This window comes from Mobula birostris, chromosome 3 (genome assembly GCF_030028105.1).
Source record: "Mobula birostris isolate sMobBir1 chromosome 3, sMobBir1.hap1, whole genome shotgun sequence".
NCBI classification, from domain to species: domain Eukaryota; kingdom Metazoa; phylum Chordata; class Chondrichthyes; order Myliobatiformes; family Myliobatidae; genus Mobula; species Mobula birostris.
The window spans coordinates 10,961,379-10,988,102 of NC_092372.1; the positions used below are offsets into that span (position 1 = coordinate 10,961,379).

General features: G+C 43.8%; 1 protein-coding gene across 2 annotated transcripts in view; it reads left to right on the forward strand.

The window, feature by feature from the left end:
- c3h18orf54 (chromosome 3 C18orf54 homolog) overlaps window positions 1-26,724 on the forward strand; it is a 61,477-nt gene that overhangs the window by 23,684 nt on the left and 11,069 nt on the right. For both annotated transcript variants that reach the window (XM_072252210.1, XM_072252209.1), the window contains exons 4-7: window positions 734-884; window positions 7,464-7,569; window positions 14,832-14,966; window positions 22,920-22,993. In XM_072252210.1, the coding sequence (XP_072108311.1) occupies window positions 734-884; window positions 7,464-7,569; window positions 14,832-14,966; window positions 22,920-22,993 (466 nt within the window). The remainder of the gene's footprint in view (window positions 1-733; window positions 885-7,463; window positions 7,570-14,831; window positions 14,967-22,919; window positions 22,994-26,724) is intronic.

The window sequence follows — 26,724 nt, forward strand, 5'->3', positions numbered from 1 at the left end:
GCACCCGGAGGAAACCTATGCCGTCATAAAAGAAACAAAAGCACAATAAGTGGTGGGAATTGAACCTGGGTTGCTTGTACTGTAAACCATTGTGCTAACCACTATGCCATTGTGCCACATGATGTTTACAAAAATGATGTGTTTGCCTTGTCTGCTGGGATTGGAATAGTGCTGTAGTGAATTAGTCAAGATTGTTTAGACCATAAGATATAGGAACAGAATTAGGCCATTTGGCCCATCGAGTCTGCTCCACCATTGCATCGTGGCTGATCCATTTTCCCTCTCAGCCCCAATCTCCTGCCTTCCCCCTGTATCCCTTCATGCCCTGACTAATCAAGAATTTATTAACCCCTACCTTAAATATATCCAATGACTCCACAGCCGCTTGTCACAATGAATTCCACAGAATTGCCACTCTGGTTAAAGAAATTCCTCGTCATGTCCGTTCTAAAAGGATACTCCTCTATTCTGAGGCTGTGTCCTCTGGTCTTAGACCCTCCCATTTATTGTTATTCTTTAGTGCATGAGGGTAAAGGAGAACAAAATGATTGTTACTGTGGATCCAATGTAGCATAAAAACCACAATAAGCATCAAGAGCACAATAAAAAAAGCACAGTAACTATAAATATAAAAGCAACCTTATAAAACTCAATGTGCAAGTAACTGTTTTGAGTGTGACCATATTTTGTCTCATCAAAGAATCTCTTCATCCTCCTCTTCTGTGCTCTTTAGAGGACCACATTGATCTACTCATCCAGAAGGCCGAACATGTTCTTGAAGCACTTTCTCAGCATGTGTCCAGTTTCTGGCCGAATCACTGCAGTCCCGGGACTGAAGAGATCCTGGATGCTGATCGATCTTGGGATAACCCACCTGTTACCTTGTAAGTTGAACGCAGCTTCCTCTTTTCTCAAACACATGAGATTCTGCAGATACTGGAAGTCCAGAGCTACACCCACAAAATGGCACATTAGCATAGTGGTCAGCACAGCGCTTTACAAGTACCAGTGACCTGGGTTCAATTCCTGCTGCTGTCTGTAAGGAGTTTTTGTTTGTTCTCCCTGTAATCGCGTGGGCTTCCGCTGGGTGCTCAGGTTTCCTCCCACAGCCACCTAAGGATGATTGGCTTGGAAACAACACCCAAACATAAACACTCAAGCACATGTGTGAACATATTGGAGCATATCAACTGGGAACATGGGCAAGTCACTGGACCTCTTGACCAACCTCCTCCATTCAGTAATACCAACTTTGATTTGATCATAATGTCATCTCCAGGTTCCTACCTATTCACCTCTTTGTTTATCAAGAATCTGTTTGTCATTACCTTATTCTGGTAGTTAGGCAAGAATTTTGACTAAAAGCACCTTTTCTGAGGTAAATTGTATTAAATTATTACAGGTGTCCCCTGCTTTTCGAACGTTCACTTTACAAAACATCACTGAAAGACCTACATTAGTACCCTGTATTCGCTTTCAGAAGGTGTTTTCACTGTTACAAAAAAAAGTAGCGTGCGATAAAAAATTCAGCACACGATAAAAGGCAGCACGCGCCCCGAGCAGCCGCTCTCCCCCGGATTCGGAACGGCATTGCTTTAACACGTGCCTGTGAGTAGCCATTTGCAAGTTGAGTTCTATGGTGTCGGGAAAGCCTAAAAGAGCTCGTAAGGGTGTTACACAGCGTAAAACTAGACATAATTAAGCGTTTTGATCGTGGTGAACGAAGTAAGGACAAAGGACAAAGTGGACGAAGGACAAAGTGAGTTTGGCTTGTGGGAGCTGACGAAGATGATGTTGAAGAGGTTTTGGCATCCCATGACCAAGAACTGATAGATGAAGAGCTGATGCAATTGGAAGAGGAAAGGATAACAATCGAAACCGAAAGCAGTAGCAAAAGTGAAACAACTACATGAGATTTTCGCTGCAATGATAATGTCCGACTTTAATTTTGAAAGGGTACGTCGGTTTAGGGGATATTTGCAGGATGGTTTGAGTGCTTACAAAGAACTGTATGATAGAAAAATGTGCGAGGCTCAGCAGTCAAGCAAGCCTTCCAGATCAGCCATAGCAGACAACGAACCTCGACCTTCGACATCGAAGTGAGCAGTCATAGGAGAAGATCAGCTGCCTGCTCTAATGGAAACAGAGGACGAGATAACACCCCGGTGTCCCACCACCCCAACTCCCAGGCCGCGGACAGATACTGTATCGATTCGCGGAGAATGCAGCAGTAGCCGGGAGGCACACAGCACATCTTTAAGAAAAATGCCGAAATAAACATGCTAATTAATTAGGTGCCGCCCCACACGTAAATGTCGGCCCAGATCAGAGATGATGCAATCGGCACGGACCGGGGGTTACGTGCCGGGCAGCACCTAATTAATTAGCATGTTTATTTCGGCTTTTTTCTTAAAGATGTGCTGGATGCCTCCTGGCTACCGCTGGACTCCTGAGTGCCTCGCGGCAATGTATCGGGTGGGGGCCATTGCACCGGCCAACCTGCAGCGACTCAGTCTAACACACCATCATCAGTGTGCTCTGCGCTGTCTTCCCGATTCTGGTAAGTGATACTACACTGTACATACATTATTTCTACTTTATATGGGCTGTGTATTTTTACGTGTTATTTGGTATGATTTGGCAGCTTCTTAGCTTAAAGGTTACTGGAGAGCGCTTGCGCTGTGTTTTTGCCGACGGCGCTTGCGTGAGGTTTTCTGCCGACGGCACTTGCATGAGATTTTCGCTACGGAGAGCAGTGCAGTAAGGATTGTGGAAAAGTATTTCTACTTATATAGGCTGTGTACTTACCATTCCTGCTTTTACTATGTCTTACTGTTATTTTAGGTTTTATGTGTTATTTGGCATGATTTGGTAGGTTATTTTTGGGTCTGCGAACACTCACAAGATTTTCCCATATAAATAAATGGTAATTGCTTCTTCGCTTTACGACATTTCGGCTTACGAACCGTTTCATAGGAACGCTTTACCTTCGGATAATGAGAGATGGCGAGCGGTGGCTAGGCGAGTTTGGAGAATGAGCCGAGATGGTGTGTTGCAGAACTGATTCAAATGGAGTGAGCCATTTGGAGAGGAGAAGTTGGCACAGAGCAGATTTGTTGCCCATACAACTGACACAGGTGCGAGGTTGGATTGCTCTGGCTGCCGAGAGGAAAGGTCGGGACTGGGACAAAGGAGTTCCAATGCTCAATTGGACTGGGTGCGAGGTTGGGTCACTTTCTGTGCTGAACTGACTTTGAGAGCTTGAGTGTGGCTTCAGGCTAGGTGGCGAGATCTGGGCCCAGAGCAAATCGTAGCAGCCGGCTCTTAGTGCGAGGTATGATCTGCTGTTTAGACAATTTAAATACTGCCCCAGATTGAAGGTGAGAGCCGATTTTGCTTGCTGTCCACAACGTTCACTCCTCTCTCCAGTCCCCTGGAGCCTTTCGCTGTTCCGTTGTTTGGTCAATTTAAACACTGGCTCAGACAGACTGAAAAGACAGGGTGTCGGTTGGGACAAGAGCTGATTTCGTTCATTCTCTGCGATGGCCCTGAGGCCATGTAAACTGCCTTGGCAGTTGTGCTCTTCGTTGATCTAATAAGCAAGGCTTTGGGCCTACTTTAGGGTTTGGATCTGAGGACTCAGTTTGGTTTGGAATGTTGTTTGTTTGTTGGCTTCAATTGTTTGCATGATTTTTGTTTTTTTTTCCCGTTTCACTTGGGCATTGGGTGTTGGTCTTTTATTTTCTTCCTTTTAATTGGGTTCTTTTGGGTTTCTTGCTTTGTGGCTACCTGTAAGCAAGCAAATCTCAAGGTCCTATAATTTATACATTCTTTGATAATGTACTTTGACTGTTGAACTTGTTTTCAATACTGTGGCGTAGGGTGCCATGGTAACACGCTGGTTAGCGCGATGTTATTACAGCTCAGTGCCTTGGAGTTGGGAGTTCAGTCCCGGTGTCCTCTGTATGAAATTTGTACATTCTTCCCGTAAATGTGTGTGTTTCCTCCGGGTGCTCCATTTTCCTCCCATATTCTAAAGCCATACTGGTTAGTAGGTTAATTGGTCATTGTAAATATTCCTAGGGTTAAATAGGTAGGTTGCTGGGTTGGCCAGTAGGGCCTGTTCCAGGCTGTATAAAGTAAAATTTCCCTGTCATTTTGTTAGCATGTTAATTTGCGTACTAGTCAGATCACTCTACACGGCAGAGCTTTGTAATCTTCTGCTTTTATATTATGCTTTTAAAAAATTTTCCTGTCGAAATGGATATTTTCTCACTTTCCAAGTATTAACTATCATGATATTAGCCATTCTGTGTTACATTGGTTTATTCATGAACATTTGGAATACAAGATGAAGTGAGCAGCGATTTCCTGAAACTACTGTATGTTTTGATATTCTTTCATATTGCTATCTATTGGACTATTTCTTAAAAATTCTAAGCTAACTGAAGCATAAAAACTCCCAACACCACAATTTCTCTTGTACTGAAGCCTTCGAAAATATGGTGTGCAGTACAGCAGAGCCATCTGCTGATGAGAAATGTGTTTGTTGACTGAAATTGTTTGAAACTTCCAGAACGACTGAAGTATTGTGTTCTAAATCTATATTCATATTGAAATGTCCTTTCCTCTGCTGAATGGATGGAAAGGATTGTTTTTATTAAAGATGCTCCAGTAGAATTCATGAGCTTTCAAAGGCTGATAAATTGTATTTACATGATCATCTAGTGAACCATCCTGACTGACTCCTTTGCCAATTTTGCTGAGGTATGTTAGCGTGATGAAGGGTCCATAGGTTGTTGGAACAGTTCAATATTGGGGTGAGTGAAGTTGACTGAAATTTGCCCCCTTTGGTCAGGAGCCTAATGGTTGAGAGGAATAACTGCTCCTGACCCTGGTGGTGTGGGTACTGAGGCTCCTGTACCATCTTCCTAATGGCAGCAGCGAGAAGAGAGCATGACCTTGGTGGTGGGGATTCTTGATGGTCAATGCTCCTTTCCTGTGATAACTCTCCATGTAGATGTGCTCAATGGTTAGGAGGGTTTTGCCCATAATGGACTGGACTGTATCCTCTACTTTTTGAAGACATTTCTATTCAAGGGCATTGGTGTCTCCATAGCAGGCAATGCACTCTCTACTGTATATTAGAAGTTTGTAAAAGTTTTAGATGGCATGCCAAATTTATGCAAACTTCTACGAAAATAGAGGTACTGTCAAGCTTTCTTTGTAATGGCACTTGCATGCATGTTAGAGCGAGCAAAAATTCCCACTCACCTGTGCTTTGACTGAAATGGCCATCCTGAAACTTCTGGGTAAATGCCTTTTCAACTCCGTCGCCCATTCCCACACCAACCTCAAAGATAAAGATTAGCTTTATTTGTCACGTGGGCATCAAAACATTGAGACATACAGAGAATTGAGTCATTGATGATCGTAACCAACACCGTTTGATTACGTGCTGAGAGGCAACCCACAAATATCTCCATACTTTCAGTGCCAACTCACTAAGCTTAACCCATATATCTTTGGAAGGTTGGAGGAAACTGGAGCACCCAGAGATGTTTGAGTCACTCAGGGTTCCCATGTTGTCACTGGAAGACCAGACAGTGGCGAGAATTGAGCCCCGATGTTAGTACTGTAAGGCATTACACTCACCACCCTTTTCTAAGCTGACCTATCAGTCTTCTGCCTTCTCCACTGCCAGGGTGAGGCCAAACACCAACGCGAAGAACATCTTATACTCTATCCAGGTACTTTATTCCCTGTGGTAAGGACATGGAATTATCCAACTTCAGGTTACCCACATCCTCTGTGTTCCTTCCTCTCATGATCTAACGAGGTTTTCACACGTGCGCGCGCGCGCACACACACACACACACACACACACACACACACACACAAAATTTTCTCCATGCCAGTCCCCTTTGCAGTTTCATTCCCCTTCCCTATCTGCTCCACCCACACACTATATCTGATAACTCTCCTATCCTTCTCTCCTGCTTGCCCATCTCTCGTTCTCTTCCTTACCTGCTTCCACTTATCTCAGCCAACTGCTGCCTCACTTCTCCCCGTCAGCTCTATATACCTGTGCTCCCCTCTCTGAGATCTCAACCCAAGATTTTGACCCCTCTCAGCCTCCGCTGAGTTATTACTCACTGTTCCTTGGTGTCTGTGAGGCATTTAGGAAGGAACATATTTGAGGATGGGAGAAAAGGGAGGTATTCAAACCCGAACAAGAAATTCTGCAGATGCTGGAAATGCTGAATAACACACGCAAAATGCTAGAGGAGTTCAGCAGGTCAGGCAGCATCTGTGGAAATCAATAAACAGATGAGAGTCTGGATGAATCCCGATGACGGGTCTTGCCTGAAGTGTTGATTGTTTATACAGTCAGATATGGAATGTAGAACAGTATAGACCGCTCGGCCCATGACGTTGTGCTGGCCTTTTAACAAATGCAGATCAATCTGATGCTTCTCTCCCGTATAGCCCTTTTCTCTGTCGTCCATGTGCTAATCATGTGCGTAAATGGGTTGAATGTATCTGCCAGCACCTCCAGCCCAGTAGGGCGTTCCACACACCACTCTCTGTGTGGGAGTGGGAAGCAAACACTAACTGACATCCCCCTATCCTTTATTCTGATACCTTAAATATTAGCTATTTCTGCTCGGGGGGAAAAGTCTATCCACTCAATCTATGCCTCTTATCATCCTGTATACCTCTATCTAGCCAACTTTTGGACTTTGCTCTTTGGCATCGAACCAGGGCTCACAGATGATGACAGTTAAGGGACTGAACTCTAGGCCTCGAACTCTGGTCTTGCCGATGACGGGATGCCGAATCTCCTCACTAGTCTGCAGACCTGACAGCCAACAACAACCTCACCGCTGGCCTTCAGACATGAAGCAGAGACTTAGACTGCCTATTCTTTTAATTCCCCCACATCCCTAACCTGACCCCCTTACACTACTTTCTGTCTCCAAAACCATCCCTATGGAGGCGGCATGGTAGTATAGTTGTTAGCACAACACTTCACAGTACCTGTAACCTGGGTTCAATTTCTGCTGACTAATAAGGAGATTGTATGTTATCCCAGTGACCATGTGGATTTCCTCCGGGTGCTCTGGTTTCTTCCCACAGTCTAAAGACATACCGGTTAGTAGGTTAATTGGTCATTGTAAATTGTCCTGTGATTAGGCCAGGGTTAAATTGTGGGTTACTGGGCAGAACAGCTCGAAGGTCCAGAAGAGCCTGTTCCACTCGGTGTCTCAATAACTAAATAAAAACTACATAGTCTGTGTTGCCACTTCAGTAAAGACTGCAGGTCAGTGCCATCTTGGGAAAAAAAAAGTCCTTTGGTGTCTTTGGTGACCTGAGATGTCTGAAATATTAAATTCAGTGGTGAAAGTTATTACATTTGCTATTAATTTTTTAGTAATCTTTTTTTCCTGTTGTTTATTCAGTAAATCCCCAGTGCCCGTAGGCAACAGTGGAGAAGATTGTTTTGAAGCTTCTAATTTTGCTCAGGCCGATGACGGTGGAAGTGACTACCTGACGACTAGCCATCAGGTCAGTGTGGGTGAATGGTCAATAGGTGAAAGTGAGTCTGGTTAAAATGCTCCAAATCAGTTGTCTCATCTGTTATATACGAATACAGTGAAGGTTGTAATAAAATGTGTTGTTTCTGGGGCGAAGAATACCTTTCAAATTTGTCTTCATTCCAATCTCTAGGTTTTCAGAAGTTGATAGGGTTGTTGAGAAGGCATATGGTGTGTTGGCCTTCATTAGTCAGGGGATTGGATTCATGAGCCACAAGGTAATGTTAGAGCTCTATAAAACCCTGTGTAGACCACACATGGAATATTATTTTCAGTTCTGGTCCCTTGGAGGAAGGATGTGGAAACTTTAGAGAGGGTGCAGAGAAGATCTATCAGATTGCTGCCTGGACTAGAGAGTAGGCCTTACAAAGATTGGTGGAGTGAGCTAGGGCTTTTCTCTTTAGTGCGAAGGAGGGTGAGAGGTGACGATAGAGCTGTGTAAAATGATGAGAGGCGTAGATGAGTGTATAGCCAGACACAGAGTAGTGGGTGCGCGGAATTCCCTCCCATGGGTGGTGGTAGAGGCAGATACATTAAGGGCATCTAAGGGGTTCTTAGATAGACACATGGATGAAAGAAAAATGGAGAGTTCTTTGAGAGGGAAGAGTTAGATTGATTTTTGAGCAGATTGTCCACAGTCTTAAGAACTGTAATTTAATTGCTGATTGGAAATTGTCCCATGATTAGGTTAGGGTGAATGGGGGTTATGGGGTTCCTGAGGTGGAGTGGCTCAGAGGCCAAAGGGCCTGTACAGTGCTGCGGTATTCTATGTTCTATTAAAGCAATTGGTCATTTATTTTCCCATTATCTTGTTCAAACAAAGCGAGATCTGTGAAAATCCCGGATAGTGAAGCAATCCACACTAGCTGTGAGCCGATTCACACAGACAAATTACTTTACCATTTCTTCAGCTCTTTGCAATTACAGCCAGTCAGACAAATAGTTGCAGGTAACTTTCACTCAAGGACACTGGAAAACAAGACAGCTTTCATATTGGACAGCACCCTGGCTGAACAGAGAAGGCAGCAGGGCTGCTGAAGAAGGGTTGTTGGAAGTTTTAAAGTGAGGCGATGCAAAGTTAAGTTTTTGAACTTCTCAGGGTGAAGGGAAAAGCATGAACATTTTTAAAGCTGGGATCTAGGACAGAGTCAGAGTCAAGTGGTCATCTCGAGGCTTTAGCTCTTCGAAGCTTCGGCGAAGAGAGGCTGCAGACAGAGAAAGCAAAAGCGAAACTCTAGATTGAAGTTTTTTTTCCCTTCCCTTCTTTATATCTGCTTAGCTAGGACAGTAGAGATGCCGGGCAAGATAGTCAAATGCTCCTCTTGCGGGATGTGGGAAGGCAGGGAGACCTCCAGTGTCCCTGATGACTACAACTGCGAGAAGTGCATCCAGCTACAGCTTCTAACAATCTGCGTTAAGGAGTTGGAGCTGGAACCGGATGAACTCCGGATCATTCGAGAGGCTGAAGGGGTGATAGATAAGACATATAGAGTAGTTACACCCAAGATTCAGGACTCAAGAAACTGTGACAGTCATGAAGGGGAAAGGGATTAAGGAGCCAATGCAGAGTTTCCCTGTGGCCATCCCCCTCAACGACAGGTATATCACTTTGGATACTGTTAGAAGGGTTGACCTATCAGAGGAAAGTCACAGTGTTTGGGTCTCTGGCACTGAGTCTGAATCTGTGACTCAGAACAGAAGGGAGGAGAAGAGGCACGTGGTGGTGACAGGGGATTCGTTAGGTGAACGGACAGGAGGTTCTGTGGGCAAGAACGAGATTCCCAAATGGTATGTTACCTCCTGGGTGCCAGGGTACGGGATATTTCGGATCACGTCCTCAGCGTTCTTAAGTGCGAGGGTGAACAGCCAGAAGTCATGGCCCACGTAGGTACCAATGACATGGGTAGGAGGAGTATCAAGGTTCTAAGTTAAATGCTAAGTTAAAGGGTAGGACCTCTAGGGTTCTGATCTCAGGATTGCTACCCATGTCATGTGCTAGTGAGGCCAGAACGAGGAAGATTATACAGTTTAATGTGTGGCTAAGGAGTTGGTGTGGGAGGGAGGGCATAGGATTTTAGGATTATTGGGCTCTCTTCCTTCTGTAGAGGTCCTACTTTTCCTAGGATGGTTTGCACCTGAACTGGAGTGGGAATAATATCTTAGCGGGAAGACTTGTTAATGTTGCATGGTTAGGTTTAAACTAGAGTTGTAGGGGAATGGGAACCAGAGGAGTTAGTGGAGTGGTCGTGGAGGCAGATGTTGGTAAGATCTCGAAGTTAGGAATTGAAAGGTTAAGCATGGTGCGTCCAGTGTCCTGAGCTGCATATATTTCAATACAAGAAGTATCGTAGGAGAGGCAGATGGTAGACCTGAAGATGAGGTACTTGGTTTACAAACAGAGAGAATGTGTCATGAAGAGAAGCTGCTGATAGGGGCAAAATTGCAGTCAACAGGATGTTACAACATAAAAGGCAAACAAAATCGAAAAGGGTTAATACTGGACTCAAGGTGTTATTTAAATGTGTACAATATTGGGAATAAGGTAGATGTACTTGTAGGACTGTTGTAGATTGGCAGGCATGATGAAGTTGAAGTAGGCATCAGGAATCATGGCTGAAAGAAGATTACAGCTGGGAGTTGAATGTCCAACAATACACATTGTGGCGAAAGGACAATGCAGAAAGGCCGAGAGGGCGGTGTTGCTCTGTTGATAAAAAATGAAATCAAATCATTAGAAAGAGGTGGCATAGGGTCAGAATGTGTTGATTCTTTGTGGATAGAGCTAAGGAATTGCATAGGTAAAAAGACCCTGATGAGAGTTGTATACAGACCCCAAACTGTAGTCTACAAATTAAAACAGGAGGTAGAGAATGCATGCCAAAAGAGCAATGTTACAGTAGTCACAGGGATTTCAATACGCAGGTAGATTGGGAAAATCAGGTTAGTACTGAATTCCAGGAAGAAGATTTTCCAGAGTACATATGAGATGGCTTTTTAGAGCAGCCTGTGGTTGAGCCTTCTAGGAAATCAGCTATTCCGGATTGGGAATTGATTAGAGACCATATAACTATGTAACAATTACATAGTCATAGTCATACTTTATTGATCCCGGGGGAAATTGGTTTTCGTTACAGTTGCACCATAAATAATAAATGGTAATAAAACCATAAATAGTTAAATAGTAATATGTAAATTATGCCAGGAAATAAGTCCAGGACCAGCCTATTGGCTCAGGATGTCTGACCCTCCAAGGGAGGAGTTGTAAAGTTTGATGCCACAGGCAGGAATGACTTCCTATGACGCTCTGTGTTTATCTGATTGAAACGTATAAGATCCTAAAGGGATTGGACAGGCTAGATGCAGGAAGATTGTTCCCGATGTTGGGGAAGTCCAGAATGAGGAGTCACAGTTTGAGGATAAAGGGGAAGCCTTTTAGGACCGAGATTAGGAAAAACTTCTTCACACAGAGAGTGGTAAATCTGTGGAATTCTCTGCCACAGGAAACAGTTGAGGCCAGTTCATTGGCTATATTTAAGAGGGAGTTAGATATGGCCCTTGTGGCTAAAGGGATCAGGGGGTATGGAGGGAAGACTGGTACAGGGTTCTGAGTTGGATGATCAGCCATGATCATACTGAATGGTGGTGCAGGCTCGAAGGGCCGAATGGCCTACTCCTGCACCTATTTTCTATGTTTCTATGTGTTGCATCTCGGTGGAATGAGTCTCTGGCTGAATGTACTCCTGTGCCCAACCAGTACATTATATAGTGGATGGGAGACATTGTCCAAGATGGCATGCAACTTGGACACCATCCTCTTTTCAGACACCACCGTCAGAGAGTCCAGTTCCATCCCCACAACATCACTGGCCTTATGAATGAGTTTGCTGATGCTGTTGGTGTCTGCTACCCTCAGCCTGCTGCCCCAGCACACAACAGCAAACATGATAGCACTGGCCACCACAGACTCATAGAACATCCCCAGCATCATCCGGCAGATGTTAAAGGACCTCAGTCTCCTCAGGAAATAGAGATGGCTCTGACCCTTCTTGCAGACAGCCTCAGTGTTCTTTGATCAGTCCAGTTTATTGTCAATTCGTATCCACATGTATTCGTAATCCTCCACCATGTCCACACGGAAATTTACAGCACGGAAACAGGCCATCTCGGCCCTTCTAGTCCGTGCCGAACTCTTACTCTCACCTAGTCCCACCGTCCTGCACTCAGCCCATAACCCTCCATTCCTTTCCTGTCCATATAGCTATCCAATTTAACTTTAAACGACAACATCGAACCTGCCTCAACCACTTCTGTTGGAAGCTCGTTCCACACAGCTACCACCCTCTGAGTAAAGAAGATCCCCCTCATGTTACCCCTAAACTTTTGTCCTCTAACTCTCAACCCATGTCCTCTTGTTTGAATCTTCCCCACTCTCAATGGAAAAAGCCTATCCACATCAACTCTATCAATCCCCCTCATAATTTTAAATACCTCTATCAAATCCCCCCTCAACCTTCTACACTCCAAAGAATAAAGACCTAACTTGTTCAACCTTTCTTTGTAACTTAGGAGATGAAAAAGATGAAACCCAGGCAACATTTTAGTAAACCTCCTTTGTACTCTCTCAATTTTATTGACATCTTTCCTGTAAGTTAAAGAATCCTTAGGGGCAAGTGATCATAGTATGATCGAATTCACCCTGAAATTTCAAAAGAGCAAGGGAACCTCAGATGTATCAGTATTACAGCGGAGTAAAGGGAATTACAGAGGCATGAGAGAAGAGTTGGTCAGAATTGATTGGAAAAGAACACTGGCAGGATGATAGCAGAGCAGCAACAGCTAGAATTTTGGAAGGCTCAGGATATGTACATCCCAAGGTGGAAGAAATATTCTAAGGGAAAGACGACAGAACCATGGCTAACTAGAGAAGTCAAACCAACATAAAAGCCAAAGGGCGTATATAGTAGTATAATAATTAGTGGGAAGGTAGAGGATTTCGGAAGCTTTTAAAAACCAACAGAAGCCAACTACAAAGTCATTAAGAAGGTAAAGATGGAATACAAAAGTAAGCTAACCAATAATATTAAAGAGGATACCAAAAGTTTCTTCAGATACATAAAGTGTAAAAGAGAGGTGAGAGTGGATATCGGAATGCTGGAAAACAATGCTGGACAGGTAGGGGAAAAGGGAATGGCTGATGAACTGAATAATTATTTTGCATCAGTCTTCACTGTAGAAGACACCAGCAGTATGATGGAAGTTGCAGATGTCGGGGGCATGAAATGTGCAAAGTTACTGTGTCTAGAAAGAAAATTCTTTTGGATACTGAAAGGTGTGAAGGTAGTTAAATTTCGTGGACCAGATGTACACCCCAGGGTTCTGAAAGAGATGACTGAAGAGATTGTGGAGGCATTAGTAATGATCTTTCAAGATTCACTAGACGCTGGAATGGTTCCGGAAGACTGGAAAATTGCAAATGTATTCCATACTTCAAGAAGGGAGAGCAGTTTTGAGCCTGTTTTCTTAGAAAGGATGTGCCGAAACTGGAGAGGGTTCACGAAAAAGATTCCAGCATTGAATGGCTTGTCATTTGAAGAGCGTTTGATGACTCTGGGTCTGTATTCACGAGAATTCAGAAGAATGAGAGTGACCTTCTTGAAACCTATCAAATGGTGAAAGTCCTGGATAGAGTGGACGTGGAGAGGAAGTTTCCTATGGTGGGAGAGTCTGGGACCAGGGGAATAGAGGGGCGTCCATTTAGAACAGAGATGAGGAGTTTCTTTCGTCAGAGAGTGGTGAATCTGTAGAATTCTTTGACACAGGCAGCTGTGGAGGCCAAGTCATTATGTATATTTAAGGCAGATGTTGATACATTTTTGATTGGTCAGGGTATTAAGCGATACGGGGAAAAGGCAGGAGATTGGGGCTGAGGAAAATTTGAATTGGCCATGATGAAATGGAGCAGACTTGATAGGCCAAATGGCCTAATTCTACTCCTCTATCTTATGGTATTATGATCTTATTTTCTTCAAATATAAGTAGCATTTTGGCCCAATTAAACAAATTAAAACGTTGCCAATGCTACTACAGTAATATAAATCTGTGGATTAGTTCCTAATAGTTATCGCCAGAAAAATTTGTGCAGTGTACACTGGTTTGTTCTTTTGATTGACTGTAAATGAACAAAAGCATCACAGACACCTGGTGTAGGTAATGGACTGCCTCATACAATGCTATTGGCAACTGTATCCCCCAAATCTTCATTTTCATTGTAATGTTCAAATAATTGTTGTTACCTTCAAATTCTTCATGGGTCTTGTTGAAGTAGTGATATTTCATTTTCACGTCTTGTTGAAGTAGTGATATTTCATTTTCACTCCTGGCCATTTCTGGCATCTTCAAGCCAGGAAGATTGAAACTGCAGTGAGCAAAACAGTCCTGAATTGTCTTACTGCTTGTGTCTCGCCAATTATCGGTGTCAAACCTCACTGTTTTTTGAACACAAGAGCACGTGGCTGACACTAAGCACGGTGTAGTGTCTAATGGCCACATAAGTGTATGCGACCAACGTTAGTTAGAAACTGGTCAGGAACAGTCTCCTGCCTCAATTAAGTGGCATAATGTCCCAAATAAACAAAGGGAATCCTAAGCAACACATTGCAGGCCAAGCAGCATCTATAGGAAGAGGTACAGTCGACGTTTCGGGCCGAGACCTTTCGTTAGTCCTGATGAAGGGTCTCAGCCTGAAACGTCAACTGTACCTCTTCCTATAGATGCTGCCTGGCCTGCTGCATTCCCCAGCAACTTTTATGTGTGTTGCTTGAAATTCCAGCATCTGCAGATTTCCTCATGTTTGCGTTTTTAAAAGGGGATCCTAGCTATTTTCTCAATCAGTTTTTGATCTTTAAGAGTTGTTCCAAATAAGCATCTGCCCCAGTTAACTGCAATCCACTGTATTACTAATTTATTCTTTGAAATATCATTCAGATAGTTTAGCTTCTTCATAGAGTCACAGAGTGCAGAAACAGGCCCTTCAGCCCAACCTAGACTATGCCAATCTGATAATCTATCTAGTCCCATTGACCTACATCTGAACCATAGCCTTCTGTACCTGCCCCATCCATGTACCTATCCAAACTCCTCTTAAATCTTGCACTTGGACCCTCATCCACCACCTCTGCTGACTTCATTTGTGAAACTTAATCAAAGTGACATCTTGTTCTTCTTGACTTTCAGAGGAATCATCCTGGCTCGCTGGAGGTTTCTGGAAGAAAGCACCATGGGCCAGTTGAAGCGCTCAAGCACATGTTGTTCAGTTTGCAAACAGTGCAGCAGAGTCTGGAGAGTGAACATGCAGAAGAGCGTGAGGAGGTCAGACCAGTAAACTGAAAACCTTTTTAGCAACCATGTTGTAATGGAATATTACAAATGAGTTACTTAAACTGTCAAATTATTATTAATTTACTGAAAATCAAAATATTTTTTCCTTATTTTTGCTTTTTTTGCACTACTTAATTAATACTTTATAATGTATATATTTCTTACCATAAATAGTTTCTTATTATTATGTAGTGCGGTGTACCGATGCCGCAAAATAACAAATTTCACGACAGTCAGTGATAATATATTCAGAATCAGAATCGGGTTTAATATCACTGGCATAGTGTATGTTGTGAAATTTGTTCTTTTGCTGCAGCAGTACAGTGCAATACAAAAACCTATAAATTACAGCATGATATATATATATGTAGTACTTAATTTCATACAGTGTATATATAAATGTATATAAAAAGACTATGTATTTTAAACAGTATGTTTATATCATTGTTACACTGTGCTTTTTTTTATTAACAATGTGCTGTGTCGTATGATGTGGATGATCATGGTCTTTCCATGACTGCGATTGTTCTTGGCAAATTTTTCCACAGAAGTGGTTTGCCATAGCTCTTTCTGGACAGTGCTTTTACAAGACAAGTGATCCAGCCATTATCTATAATCTTTGGAGACTGTCTGCCTGGAGTCAGCAGTTGCATAACCAGGACTTGTGAGCACCAGCTGCTCATGCGACCGTCCACCACCTGCTCCCATGGTTTCATATGACCCTGACTGTGGTCTAAGCAGGTGCTCCACCTTGCCCAAGGGTGTCCTGCAGGCTCGCGGAGGGACGGAGCGCCTTACATCTCCTCTGGTAGAGATGTATCTCCACCCTGCCACCCATTTCCTTATCCATAGAAATAAGAGGCTCCACCATTTTATTTTTGCTTTCCTCTCCCTTCACTCAGTTGCCTCTGCTCCTGTTACTGACTGTTTTCAATTTTCTTTGTTCTATTGATGCTTAATAAAATGACTATTAATGCTTAACAGAACGATCATAAAGCAACAAGTTTTTTGCCTTGTTCCTGACTTCCGAAAGAGCCTCGAATTAAAAACATCAAAATCCAACACAACCAAAATAGCTCTGTAGAAAAGTCTTCAAGATAACTTAAAGGGAAACAAAATTCCAAAAGACCATAATTGGAATGTTTTCTTTTAAGTTTGTATTGTTGCTGCAGAGTTCAATGCCTGAATTTATTATAGACAGTAGTTCCAAGGGGAAAAAAAAACACAGAGGCACACAGGCACTCAGTGCTGGAGGAAGTCAGCATGTCAGAAAGCCTATCTTACTGAGTCCCTCCAACACATCATGTGTGTTGTTCAAGATTTCCAACATCTGCAGAATCCATTTGCAAGGAAACAACACATTAATTTAAATCAGATTGCAAAAAGCATGACACACAACTTTAAACTGTTCAGCGTTTAGTAAAATTTATCCTGCAGCATTTTGGTAAAAAAAAATCACTAAGGAATAGGGAGGCCCGGTAGCGTAGTGGTTAGTGTGATGCTATTGTAGCGCCATCTCCTGGATTCAATTCCCGCCACTCTCTGTAAGGAGTTTGTGCGCTTTCCCTGTAAGTTTCCTCTGGGCGCCCCAGTTTCCTCCCACATTCCAAAGATGTGTGGGGTTGGTCGGTTAATTAGTCATATGGGTGTAATTGACCAGCTCGGAAAACTATAAGCACTCTGCTCTTCCCCCAGTTCTAGTAGAGGACACACGACCTGAGACATTGACTGCTTTCTCTTTCCACGGTTGCTGCCTTGACTGTCTGATTTCTTCCAGCATTTCTGTTCTACTGCCTTTTTGAGATGGGTGTCTGAGCTTTATAATGACGGAGTGTCCTCCTAAGGGCAAACTGGTGTCTTGAGTTGTTTTTTTAATGTATTGAGGCCCTCCCTTGTATCCCAGCTATCTGTGATACACAAGCTGGGGCAGTACGCTACAAGGAGCAAGTTGTTTCTCATGTAGCAGGCTCTCCCTCTCCATGCAGCTGATGAATCCAAAGGAACTGCAGAGACCGATACAGTTCGGCACCAGTGGTGTCTCAAGCATTGCCAGTCAGCATCTAGCTCAATGTAGGACTGACTCCAGCTCTGGAATCTTTCTCGGGGTTTTACTCCCAAAACCTTCCCTGCAAGGCACCTTTATATAACATAAAAATTAGATATCTTGTTGAGTATCATCAACTGGTGGTGACCCTATGGATAGTGTAGATGTCCATACGGTTTCGTGGCAAGATAGATTGCCAGGCCTTTCTTCTGCTGCCCAATTTGGGATCCGGCTGGATGTGAACTCAGGACCATTGAACTCGAAACCTGGTGCTGATGCCACTACACCACCGATGGGCCTGGGTGGTGTATGAGGCCTGGCAGCTTGAGGGCTCGGCACTGATTCCTTGCTGTTCCTAGTAGTGCGCTCCTTTAGACCGAGAGCTCAGATGTTGTTCCCAGGATTTGTTGGAACCATTCTCCCAGTTCAGGCGTCACAGCCCCAAGTGCTTCTCTCACCACCGGGATTACTCTGGCTTTAACCTCCCACATCGTTTCTTTCTGCTCTTTCAAGCCCTGGTGTTTCTCCAGCTTCTCATATTCTCTCTTCCTGATGTTACTGTCATTACCACATCTATTACTTTTGCTTTCTTCTGTTCCTTGTCCAGTATTACTGTGCCTGGTTGGTTGGCCAGTACCTGCTGATCAGTCAGTATCTGGAAGTCCCACGGAATCTCAGCTCTGTCATTCTCCACTGCCTTCTCGGGTGTTTCCCATTTGGACTTGGGAGTGTCCAATCCATACTCAGCACAGATGTTCCTGTGCACAGTTCCTGCAGCTTGGTTCTGCCGTTCAGTGTATGCTGTCCCTCCCTGTATCCTGCACCCTGCTGAATGGTTTCAGCGGATTCCTTGCACAGTCTGCGTCTTGGGTCTTGTCTGGTGTGGTAGACCCCTACTTCCATTGCTCTTGTGCTCAGCGCCTGGTCTTGAGCAGCCCCTCAGCCCTGCCATTTCCAGCCTTTGGTGGGACTTCACAATGTCATCTACCTCTGATATCTGGCGATGGTACATCCTGTGCAGTGGTTTGTCCTGCCATGGCCTCTGGTCCTCTGGCTCTGCTTCACTGACTGCCATATCCCCTGCTTGCTGTCTGAGGTATTCTCCTGGCAGGTTGTCCTTAGGGGCCATCTTCCTGACACACTCATGGATGTTTCGCATTTCTTCCAGGACTGTGGCTTTGACTCTTCCAAGTCCCCATCCTCCTTCATTCCAGCGGGTGTACAGCTACTCGGCATTGGACTTTGGATGGAATCCTCCATGTATTGTTAGCAGTTCCTAGGTCTTGGTGTCAGCAGCTTCCAGTCCGTTCCTTGGCCTGCACACTATTGTGACTGGTAGGGTGGATGTGTTGATGGCTCTGATCTTGTCCTTCCCATTTAGCTGGCTTTTTAGGACAAGTCTCACTCTTGGATGTTGCATCCTCCCTTTTGTCCTCATCATGGTTTCCATGTGTGTGCAGGATCCCCAGGTGTTTGTAGTTGCCCTGTACATCTAGTATGTGGCCTTCAGGTAACTCAACTCCTTCAATCTTGATGAGTTTTCTCCTTTTCATTTCCATCCGGCTACACTTTTCCAGTCCAGATGACATCCCAATGTCTCCCAATATCTCTGCTGTACACCCTTCTCAGGTGAATTAGTGAGTCAATGTCTCTTTCATTGCTGGCAGACAGCTTGATGTCATCCATGTACAGGAGGTGGCTGATGGTGACTCCACTCTTGAACCTGTACCCATATCCACTATTGGAGATGATCTGGCTGAGGGGGTTCAGCACAGTGATTGGGATGGTGCTTCACCCTGGTATATTTCACATCTGATGGCCACTTGTGCTGTTACCTTCGAGTTAGCTTTCAGCACTGCATTCCAATGGCCCATTGAGTTCTTGTGTCTTGTTGACCTTGTACAGAGACAGGCATTTCAAGATCCATGTGTGGGGCATTGAGTCATATGCTTTCTGATAGTCGATCCAGGCTGTGCTTAGGTTGGTTTGCCTGGTCTTGGAGTCTTGTATGACTGCGTTGTCTGCCAGTAGTTGGTGCTTGGAGCCCCTGGTTCCATTACCAATCTCCCTCTGAGCAGGACTCTGGAATTTACACACATGTTCCTTCAGCCTGGTGGCTATGATGCCTGATTGGAGCTGCCATGTTGTTGAGCGGCAGGTTATAGGCCGGTAGTTTGATGGTGTTGCTCCTTTGTGAGGACCCTTCACTGTGAGTACTGTCCTTCCTTAAGTTAGCCAGTCGGGGTGGGAGCCTGCTTCAGGCAGCTAGTTCATTTCAGCTGCCAGCCATGTATGTAATGTTAGTTTCTTCAGCCTATAGACGTGGATCATGTCAGGCCCTGGTGATGTCCAGTTCTTCATACTTGCTACCCATTGCTGGACATCTACTGCTGTGATGGTGACTGGTTCTTCCTCTGGAAGATTGCAGAAGTTTGCTTGTAGGTCTTTCAGGAATTGGGCACTGGTGTTATATGACACTTCTTTCTCCTATATACTCCTCCAGTACTCCTCAGTTGTGTGGGCACGTGGCCAAGTGGTTAAGGCATTAGACTAGCGACCTGAAGGTTGTGAGTTCGAGCCCCAGCCGAGGCAACATGTGTTGTGTCCTTGAGCAAGGCACTTAATCACACATTGCTCTGCGACCAAGCTGTATGGGTCCTAATGCCCTTCCCTTGGACAACATTGGTGTCATAGAGAAGGGGGACTTGCAGCATGGGCAACTGCCGGTCTTCCATACAACCTTACCCAGGCCTGCGCCTTGGAGAGTGAAGACTTTCCAGGCGCAGATCCATGGTCTCACAAGTCTAACGGATGCCTTTATTATTATTTTTACTCCTCAGTTAGTGTTTTGGTTGGTCGAAGTACTGGCATGTTGTTCTCCTGGAACTGTGTGAATACTTCCTGCTTCTTTGGAGAAGAGTGCATTTATTCACTTGGCCTCTGCGTCCTTAGTGCACCTCTTTAGTCTGGTAGCCAGAGCTGTTAACTGTTGCTTGGCAGTTTCCAGGGCTCTGTACTTCCTTTTGTAGCCAAGATGAGTCTTTGGCCTTCCCACCTTTCTGCAGCTAAGTTAGTCTGCTGACCTCCGCCCTTGTGGTTTTCATCTTGGCTTCCAATTATAGTCTCCAGGAGAAGTTATAACAGTACTCTCCACTGTATTTCATTTTGTAGTCCAGCATTTCTAGAACTGCTGCCGCCGATGCATACATCAGGTTATTGGCCTCAGTTATGTTGGAGGTGGCAATTGTGAGTTGTGTTTCATTGGCTGCTTCAAGCATTCTTTCTGATGGAATTTCTTCACTAAGTCTGGGAGCCCAGTTCATTGATTGACAGTCACCAGTTTAGCTATGATCTTCTCTCTGATTGTAGCAGCCAGCGTCGATGTGCCCCGAGGTGATGTTTGAGTGTGCACATCCCGAGTACAAGGTGATGCTGTTACCTTCGTGGCATCTGTGAGTTGGGGGTGGGGTTTGAACTCATATTTCCTGATTGGATTGGTTCTGCGGTGATGTTGCTGTCGTGCATCGTGATTGTATGTCTTTTAAAGTAGCATTCCACGTTGTTCAGTCTCGTCCATTTATGGTTTGTTTTGGTAGCCAATTACTCACCAGATGGTCCCAGTTCCCCAACCATTGGCGTGGACCTCGTTAATCTGGACGACGTCCAAGCCGGCATGACTCCTTTTTGTTCCTGTCACTCTCACCCGGAGGTTTTTGTGGACAGCTGTAGCATAAGCTTGAGGGGTCCAGCCCAAGACCCTACCAGGCTACCACTGGAACCTGAACCCTGGAGCCCAGAAGGTCCCCGGTGTCGGCCTCCAAAGTTCCCTGTAAGCTGTCTCAACTGCTCCGGCTGCTGGTTCTCCCCCTCCAACAGGGGGAAAAATATATATTTTAATATATATATATTTTAATTTGCACAATATTGGGACACATGGTAGCGTAGCAGTTAATGTAACACACTTTCAGTGTCAGAGTTCAGAATTCATTCCCAGCGTCTTCAGGAAGGGGTTTCTACGTCCTCCTCGTGGAATGCATGTGCTTTCCCCGGGTTCTCTGGTTTCTCCCACAGTCCAAGGATGTACCAGTTAGGAGGTTAATTGGCCATTATCAATTGTCCCGCAATTGGGGTAGGGTTAAATCAGGGGTTGCAGGGCAGCGTGGCTCGAAGGACCCAATGGACCTATTCCAAATGGGTATATCCAATAAAAACAAATAATACTTTTTTTGCACATTGGTTGCCAGTTTTTGTTTATAGTTTCATAAATCCTGTTGTACTGTCAATAGACAATAGGTGCAGGAGTAGGCCATTTGGCCCTTCGAGCCAGCACCGCCATTCACTGTGATCATGGCTGATCATCCACAATCAGTACCCTGTTCCTGCCTTCTCCCCATATCGCTTGACTCTGCTATCATTAAGAGCTCTATCTAACTCTTTCTTGAAAGCATCCAGAGAATTGGCCTCCACTGCCTTCTGAGGCAGAGCATTCCACAGATCCACAACTCTCTGGGTGAAAAATTTTTTCCTCAACTCAACTGTCATGGTGGATCGACCCGATGCAAGAGCGCAAATACCACGAACTCGATAAAACAAGCAATACTTTATCAAACTTTACTCTTTATTCATAGCATGCTATGGGGGAAGTTACAGATTGATCTCTCAAAGAGCTAGTCTGGACACTACCCTCCCCAATATCACAATTCTTCACAATTTATAACAGTGATCATCAAGTAGGCAGGAAATCTTACAATTATGTGAGTTAAGACAGTTTTAGGATAGTTTGGATCACATGTTAATAGTTTCGATCATATGCTAATATACTATTAGATGTAAAATCATCATTGGTTGGTTATAATTATTTTCTGCCAAAGCTAGCCTGGATGCACCATCATTTCCTTATATTGACACCTTCCCCTTTCTCTCGAACGTTTTGTCCCCTACGCTATCCTTCCCATATTTAGTTATACCTTGAGATGTTCTAGCATTTTTAGAGAACAACGTCTAGTACGTCACCTGTTGATGGGTAGGGTTTCTTTCTGACTTGCCCAGCGACAGTATTAATCATTAGCTAATCATTATTCTTAGTCTATACCCATAGTTACCTATCCCTCTACTCTATCAGTACGGCTTTATTTTCCTGTAAATGCCTGCAAGAAAATGAATCTCAGGGTAGAGCCATAAGAAAGTACAGCATAGAAACATGCCCTTTGGCCCATCTAGTCCATGGCAAACTATTTAAACAGCCTACTCCCATCAACCTGCACAGGGACCATAGCCCTCCATACCCCTACCATCCAGGCACCTATCCAAACTTCTCTTAAATGTTGAAATTGAGCTCTAATCCACCACTTGCACTGGCAGCTCATTCCACACTCTTGTTACTCTCTGAGTGAAGAAGTTTACCCTCGTGTTCCCCTTAAACTTCTCACTTTTCACCCTTTATCCATGACCTCTGGTTATAGTCCCACCCAACCTCAGTGGAAAAAGCCTGCTTGCATTTACCCTATCTACATCCCTCATATAGGGTAGTATATGGTGACATAATAAATTTGCTTTGATTTTGACTCATTATTGTTTGGATATAGGTTTCCTTCTATAGATGCTGCCTGACATGCCGAGTTCTGCCAATGTGCTACAAACTAGTGCTGAGATTTTTTTAATATATTAAGTATAATTATTGTTTTGATGCACTTTTTAGATTAGCACTCAGTCCTCTTTTATTGTCATTTAGAAATGCATACATGTATTAAGAAATGATACAATGTTTCTCCGGAGTGACATCACAGAAAACAGGACAAACCAAAGACTAACACTGACAGAACCACATAATTATAACATATAGTTACAGCAGTGCAAAGCAATACCATAATTGTTAAAATAGTGCTTTTTTTTTTAAACAGATACCTGAAAACATTACATCTCAGACTGAAGACCTGGATTTTGAAGAGGCTCCTGGCAGCAAGTCATTGCAAAGGTAACGTAGTGAGCAGTTAGCGCAACGCTTTATAGCGCTTGCGATCCTGATTCAATTTCGGCTGCTGTCTGTAAGGAGTTTGTAGATTCTCCCCGTGACTGTTTCCTCTGGGTGCTCAGGTTTCCTCCTACATTCCAATGACATACAGTTTAGTAAGGGTTAGTAAGTTGTGAGCAGGCTGTGTTGATGCTGGAAGCATGGCGATACTTGTGGGCTGCCCTCACATCCTTGTACTGTATGCCATTGGTGCCAATAATGCATTTCACTGTACGTTTCGTTGTTCCAATGTACTTATGATAAATAAAGCTAATATTTATTTATCTTTAAATATTAAGTGTACCTTGACCTAAAGACAAACTGTTGGACTGTTGGAGATTGTTACATCCAGTTGTCCAAACCAGTGAGTAGCAACCTACATACAGGTTGTTCATTCATAACATTGTTGAAGTTGAAAGAAAGTTTATTATCAAACTGCATACAGTTTATATCACCGTCTACCACCCTGAGGTTCATTTCCTTCCAGGCTTTCACAATAGAACAAAGAAATACAATAGAATTTAATGAAAAACTGCACAGAAGACTGACAAACAACCAATGTGCAAAAGAAGACAAATTGTGCAAATACATACCTCGTGGTCTAACTCTCCAATATGCTCTGGTCCCATATATTCAGAATCAGGTTTATTGCCACGGATTTACAGCATGATATTTGTTGTTTTTGACAGCAGTCCGATGCAGGCATCACAAATTACTATAAATTGCAAAAAATAAATGGTGGAAAGGAGGAATAGTGAGGTAGTGTTCATAGATCTGATGGTGGAGGGGAAGATGATGTTCCTAACTCATTGAGTGTGTGTCTTCCTTTTCCTATACTTGCTGTCTGGTGGTATTAATGAGAAGAGTTCATATGGATATCTTCTCATTACTGCTGCCAGTGGATGTGGAGAGGATGCTTCCTACGGTGGAGGAGTCTAAGGTCAGAGGACACTGCCTCAGAATGGAGGGACGTCTATTTAGAACGGAGAGGAGAAAGAATTTCTTTTGCCAGAGAGTGGTGAATCTGTGGAATTTGTTGTCACAGGTGGCTGTGGAGGCTGAGTCATTAGAACATAAGAAATAGGAGCAGGAGTTGGCCACCCAGCCCATCGAGCCTGCCCGGCCATTCAATAAGATCATGGCTGATCTGTCTGTAAACTCAGCTCCATCTACCTGCCTCTTCCCCATAACCCTTAATTCCCCTACTATGTAAAAATCTATCTAACTGTATCTTAAATGTGAAGAAGCTTCGACTGCTTCCCTGGGCAGAGAATTCCACAGATTCACCACTCTGGGACAAACAGTTTCTCCTCATCTCCGTCCTAAATCTTCTCCCCTGAGTCTTGAGGCAATGTCCCCTAGTTCTAGTCTCACCTACCAATAGAAACAACTTTCCTACTTCTATCTTATCTATCCCTTTCAAAATTTTGTATGTTTCTATAAGATCCCCTCTCATTCTATTGAATTCCAGAGAGTACAGTCCTAGGCGACTCAATCTCTCCTCATAGGTTAACCCCTTCATCCCTGGAATCAACCTGGTGAACCTCCTCTGCACTGCCTCCAAAGCCAGTATATCCTTCCTCAGATATGGAGACCAGAACTGCACACAGTACTCCAGGTGCGGCCTCACCAGTACCCTGTATAGTTGCAGCATGACCTCCCTGCTCTTGAATTCAATCCCTCTAGCAATGAAGGCCAACATTCCGTTTGCCTTCTTAATAACCTGTTGTACCTGCAAGCCAACTTTTTGCAATTCATGAACAAGCACTCCCAAGTCCCTCTGCACAACAGCATGCTGCAATCTTTCACCATTTAAATAATAATCTGCTCTTCTATTATTCCTTCCAAAGTGGATGATCTCACATTTACCAACATTGTATTCCATCTGCCAGACCTTAGCCTAATCACTTATCTCTCTACGGACTCTCCACATCCTCTGTACAATTTGCTTTTCCACTCAGTTTAGTGTCATCAGCAAATTTTGCTATGCTACACTCAGTCCCCTCTTCCAAATCATCAATGTAAATGGTAAACAGCTGCGGGCCCAGCTGTGGCACCCCACTCACTGCCAACTGGAGAAACACCCATTTATACCAACTCTGTGCCTTCTAGTGGTTAACCAATCCACTATCCATTCCAATACACTTCCTCCAACTCCATGCATCCGTATCTTATTTATAAGCCTCTTGTGCGGCACCTTATCGAACGCCTTCTGGAAATCCAAGTATACAACATCCGCCTGTTCCCCTCTATCCACTGCACTCATTACGTCCTCAAAGAACTGCAGTAAGTTTGTCAAACAGGACCTGCCCTTTCCGAATCGCTGCTGCATCTGCCTAATGGAACCACTCCTTTCTAAATGTTTCGCTAATTCTTCCTTAATGACAGCTTCAAGCATTTTCCCGACTACAGATGTTAAGCTAACTGGCCTGTAGTTGCCCATCTTTTCCCTACATCCTTTTTTAAAAAGTGGCGTGACATTTGCTGACTTCCAATCCGCTGGGACCTGCCCAGAGTCTAGAGAGTTTTGGTAAATGATTACCAACGAGTCCACGATAACCTCCGCCAATTCCTTCAGCACCCTGGGATGCATCCCATCAGGACCAGGGGACTTATCTACCTTCAGGCCCTCTAGTTTTCTCATCACTTTCTCTTTAGTGACAGTGATTTTATTGAGGTCCTCACCTCCCATTTCGTCCATAACATTATTCTTTGGCATATTAGACATGTCCTCCACCGTGAAGACCCGACACAAAGTAGTTGTTCAGTGCCTCAGCCATTTCCTTATCACCCAATATCAATTTCCCCTTCTCATCTTCCAAGGGACCTACGTTGACTTTAGCCACCCTCTTCTGCTTTATATATTTATAAAAACTTTTGCTACCTGTTTTTATATTTTGTGCTAATTTACTTTCATACTCTATCTTCCCTTTCCTTATTTCTTGTTTAATTGTTCTTTGTTGCTTTTTAAAGTTTTCCCAATCCTCCAGTCTCCCACTACTCCTTGCGACTTTGTACACACAAGGTTTTAATTTAATACTATCTTTTATTTCCTTAGTTATCCAAGGCTGACTCTTCCCACACTTACTGTCCTTACTTTTGACTGGAATATACTTTTGTTGAGCACTGTGAGAAATCTCTTTGAAAATATTCCACTGTTCCTCATCTGTCCTACCAAATAGCCTGTGCTCCCAATCCACATTAGCCAACTCCTCCCTCATCCTGTTGTAGTCTCCCTTGTTCAAGCATAATACACTAGTTTTAGATCTAACTATTTCATCCTTCATCTGTATGCAAAATTCGATCATACTATGATCACTCTTTCCAAGAGGATCCCTGACTACAAGATCGTTAATCTTACCTGTCTTATTGCACGGGTCTAGACCTAAGATAGTATTTTCCCTTGTAGGTTCACTAACATGCTGCTGAAGAAAGCCACCATGGATGCATTCTATGAAATCCTCCTCAAGACTTCCTTGACCAACCTGATTCACGCAATCTATGTGGAAGTTAAAATCCCCCATGACAACTGCCATTCCGTTCTTACAAGCCTCAAATATTTTTTGGTTAATCGTCTCTGCCACTGCAATATTTTTATTAGGTGGCCTATAGACAACACCCACCAGTGATTTTTTTTTTACCTTTACTATTCTTAATCTCTACTCAGATGGACTCAACATTCTGCTCCGTAGATC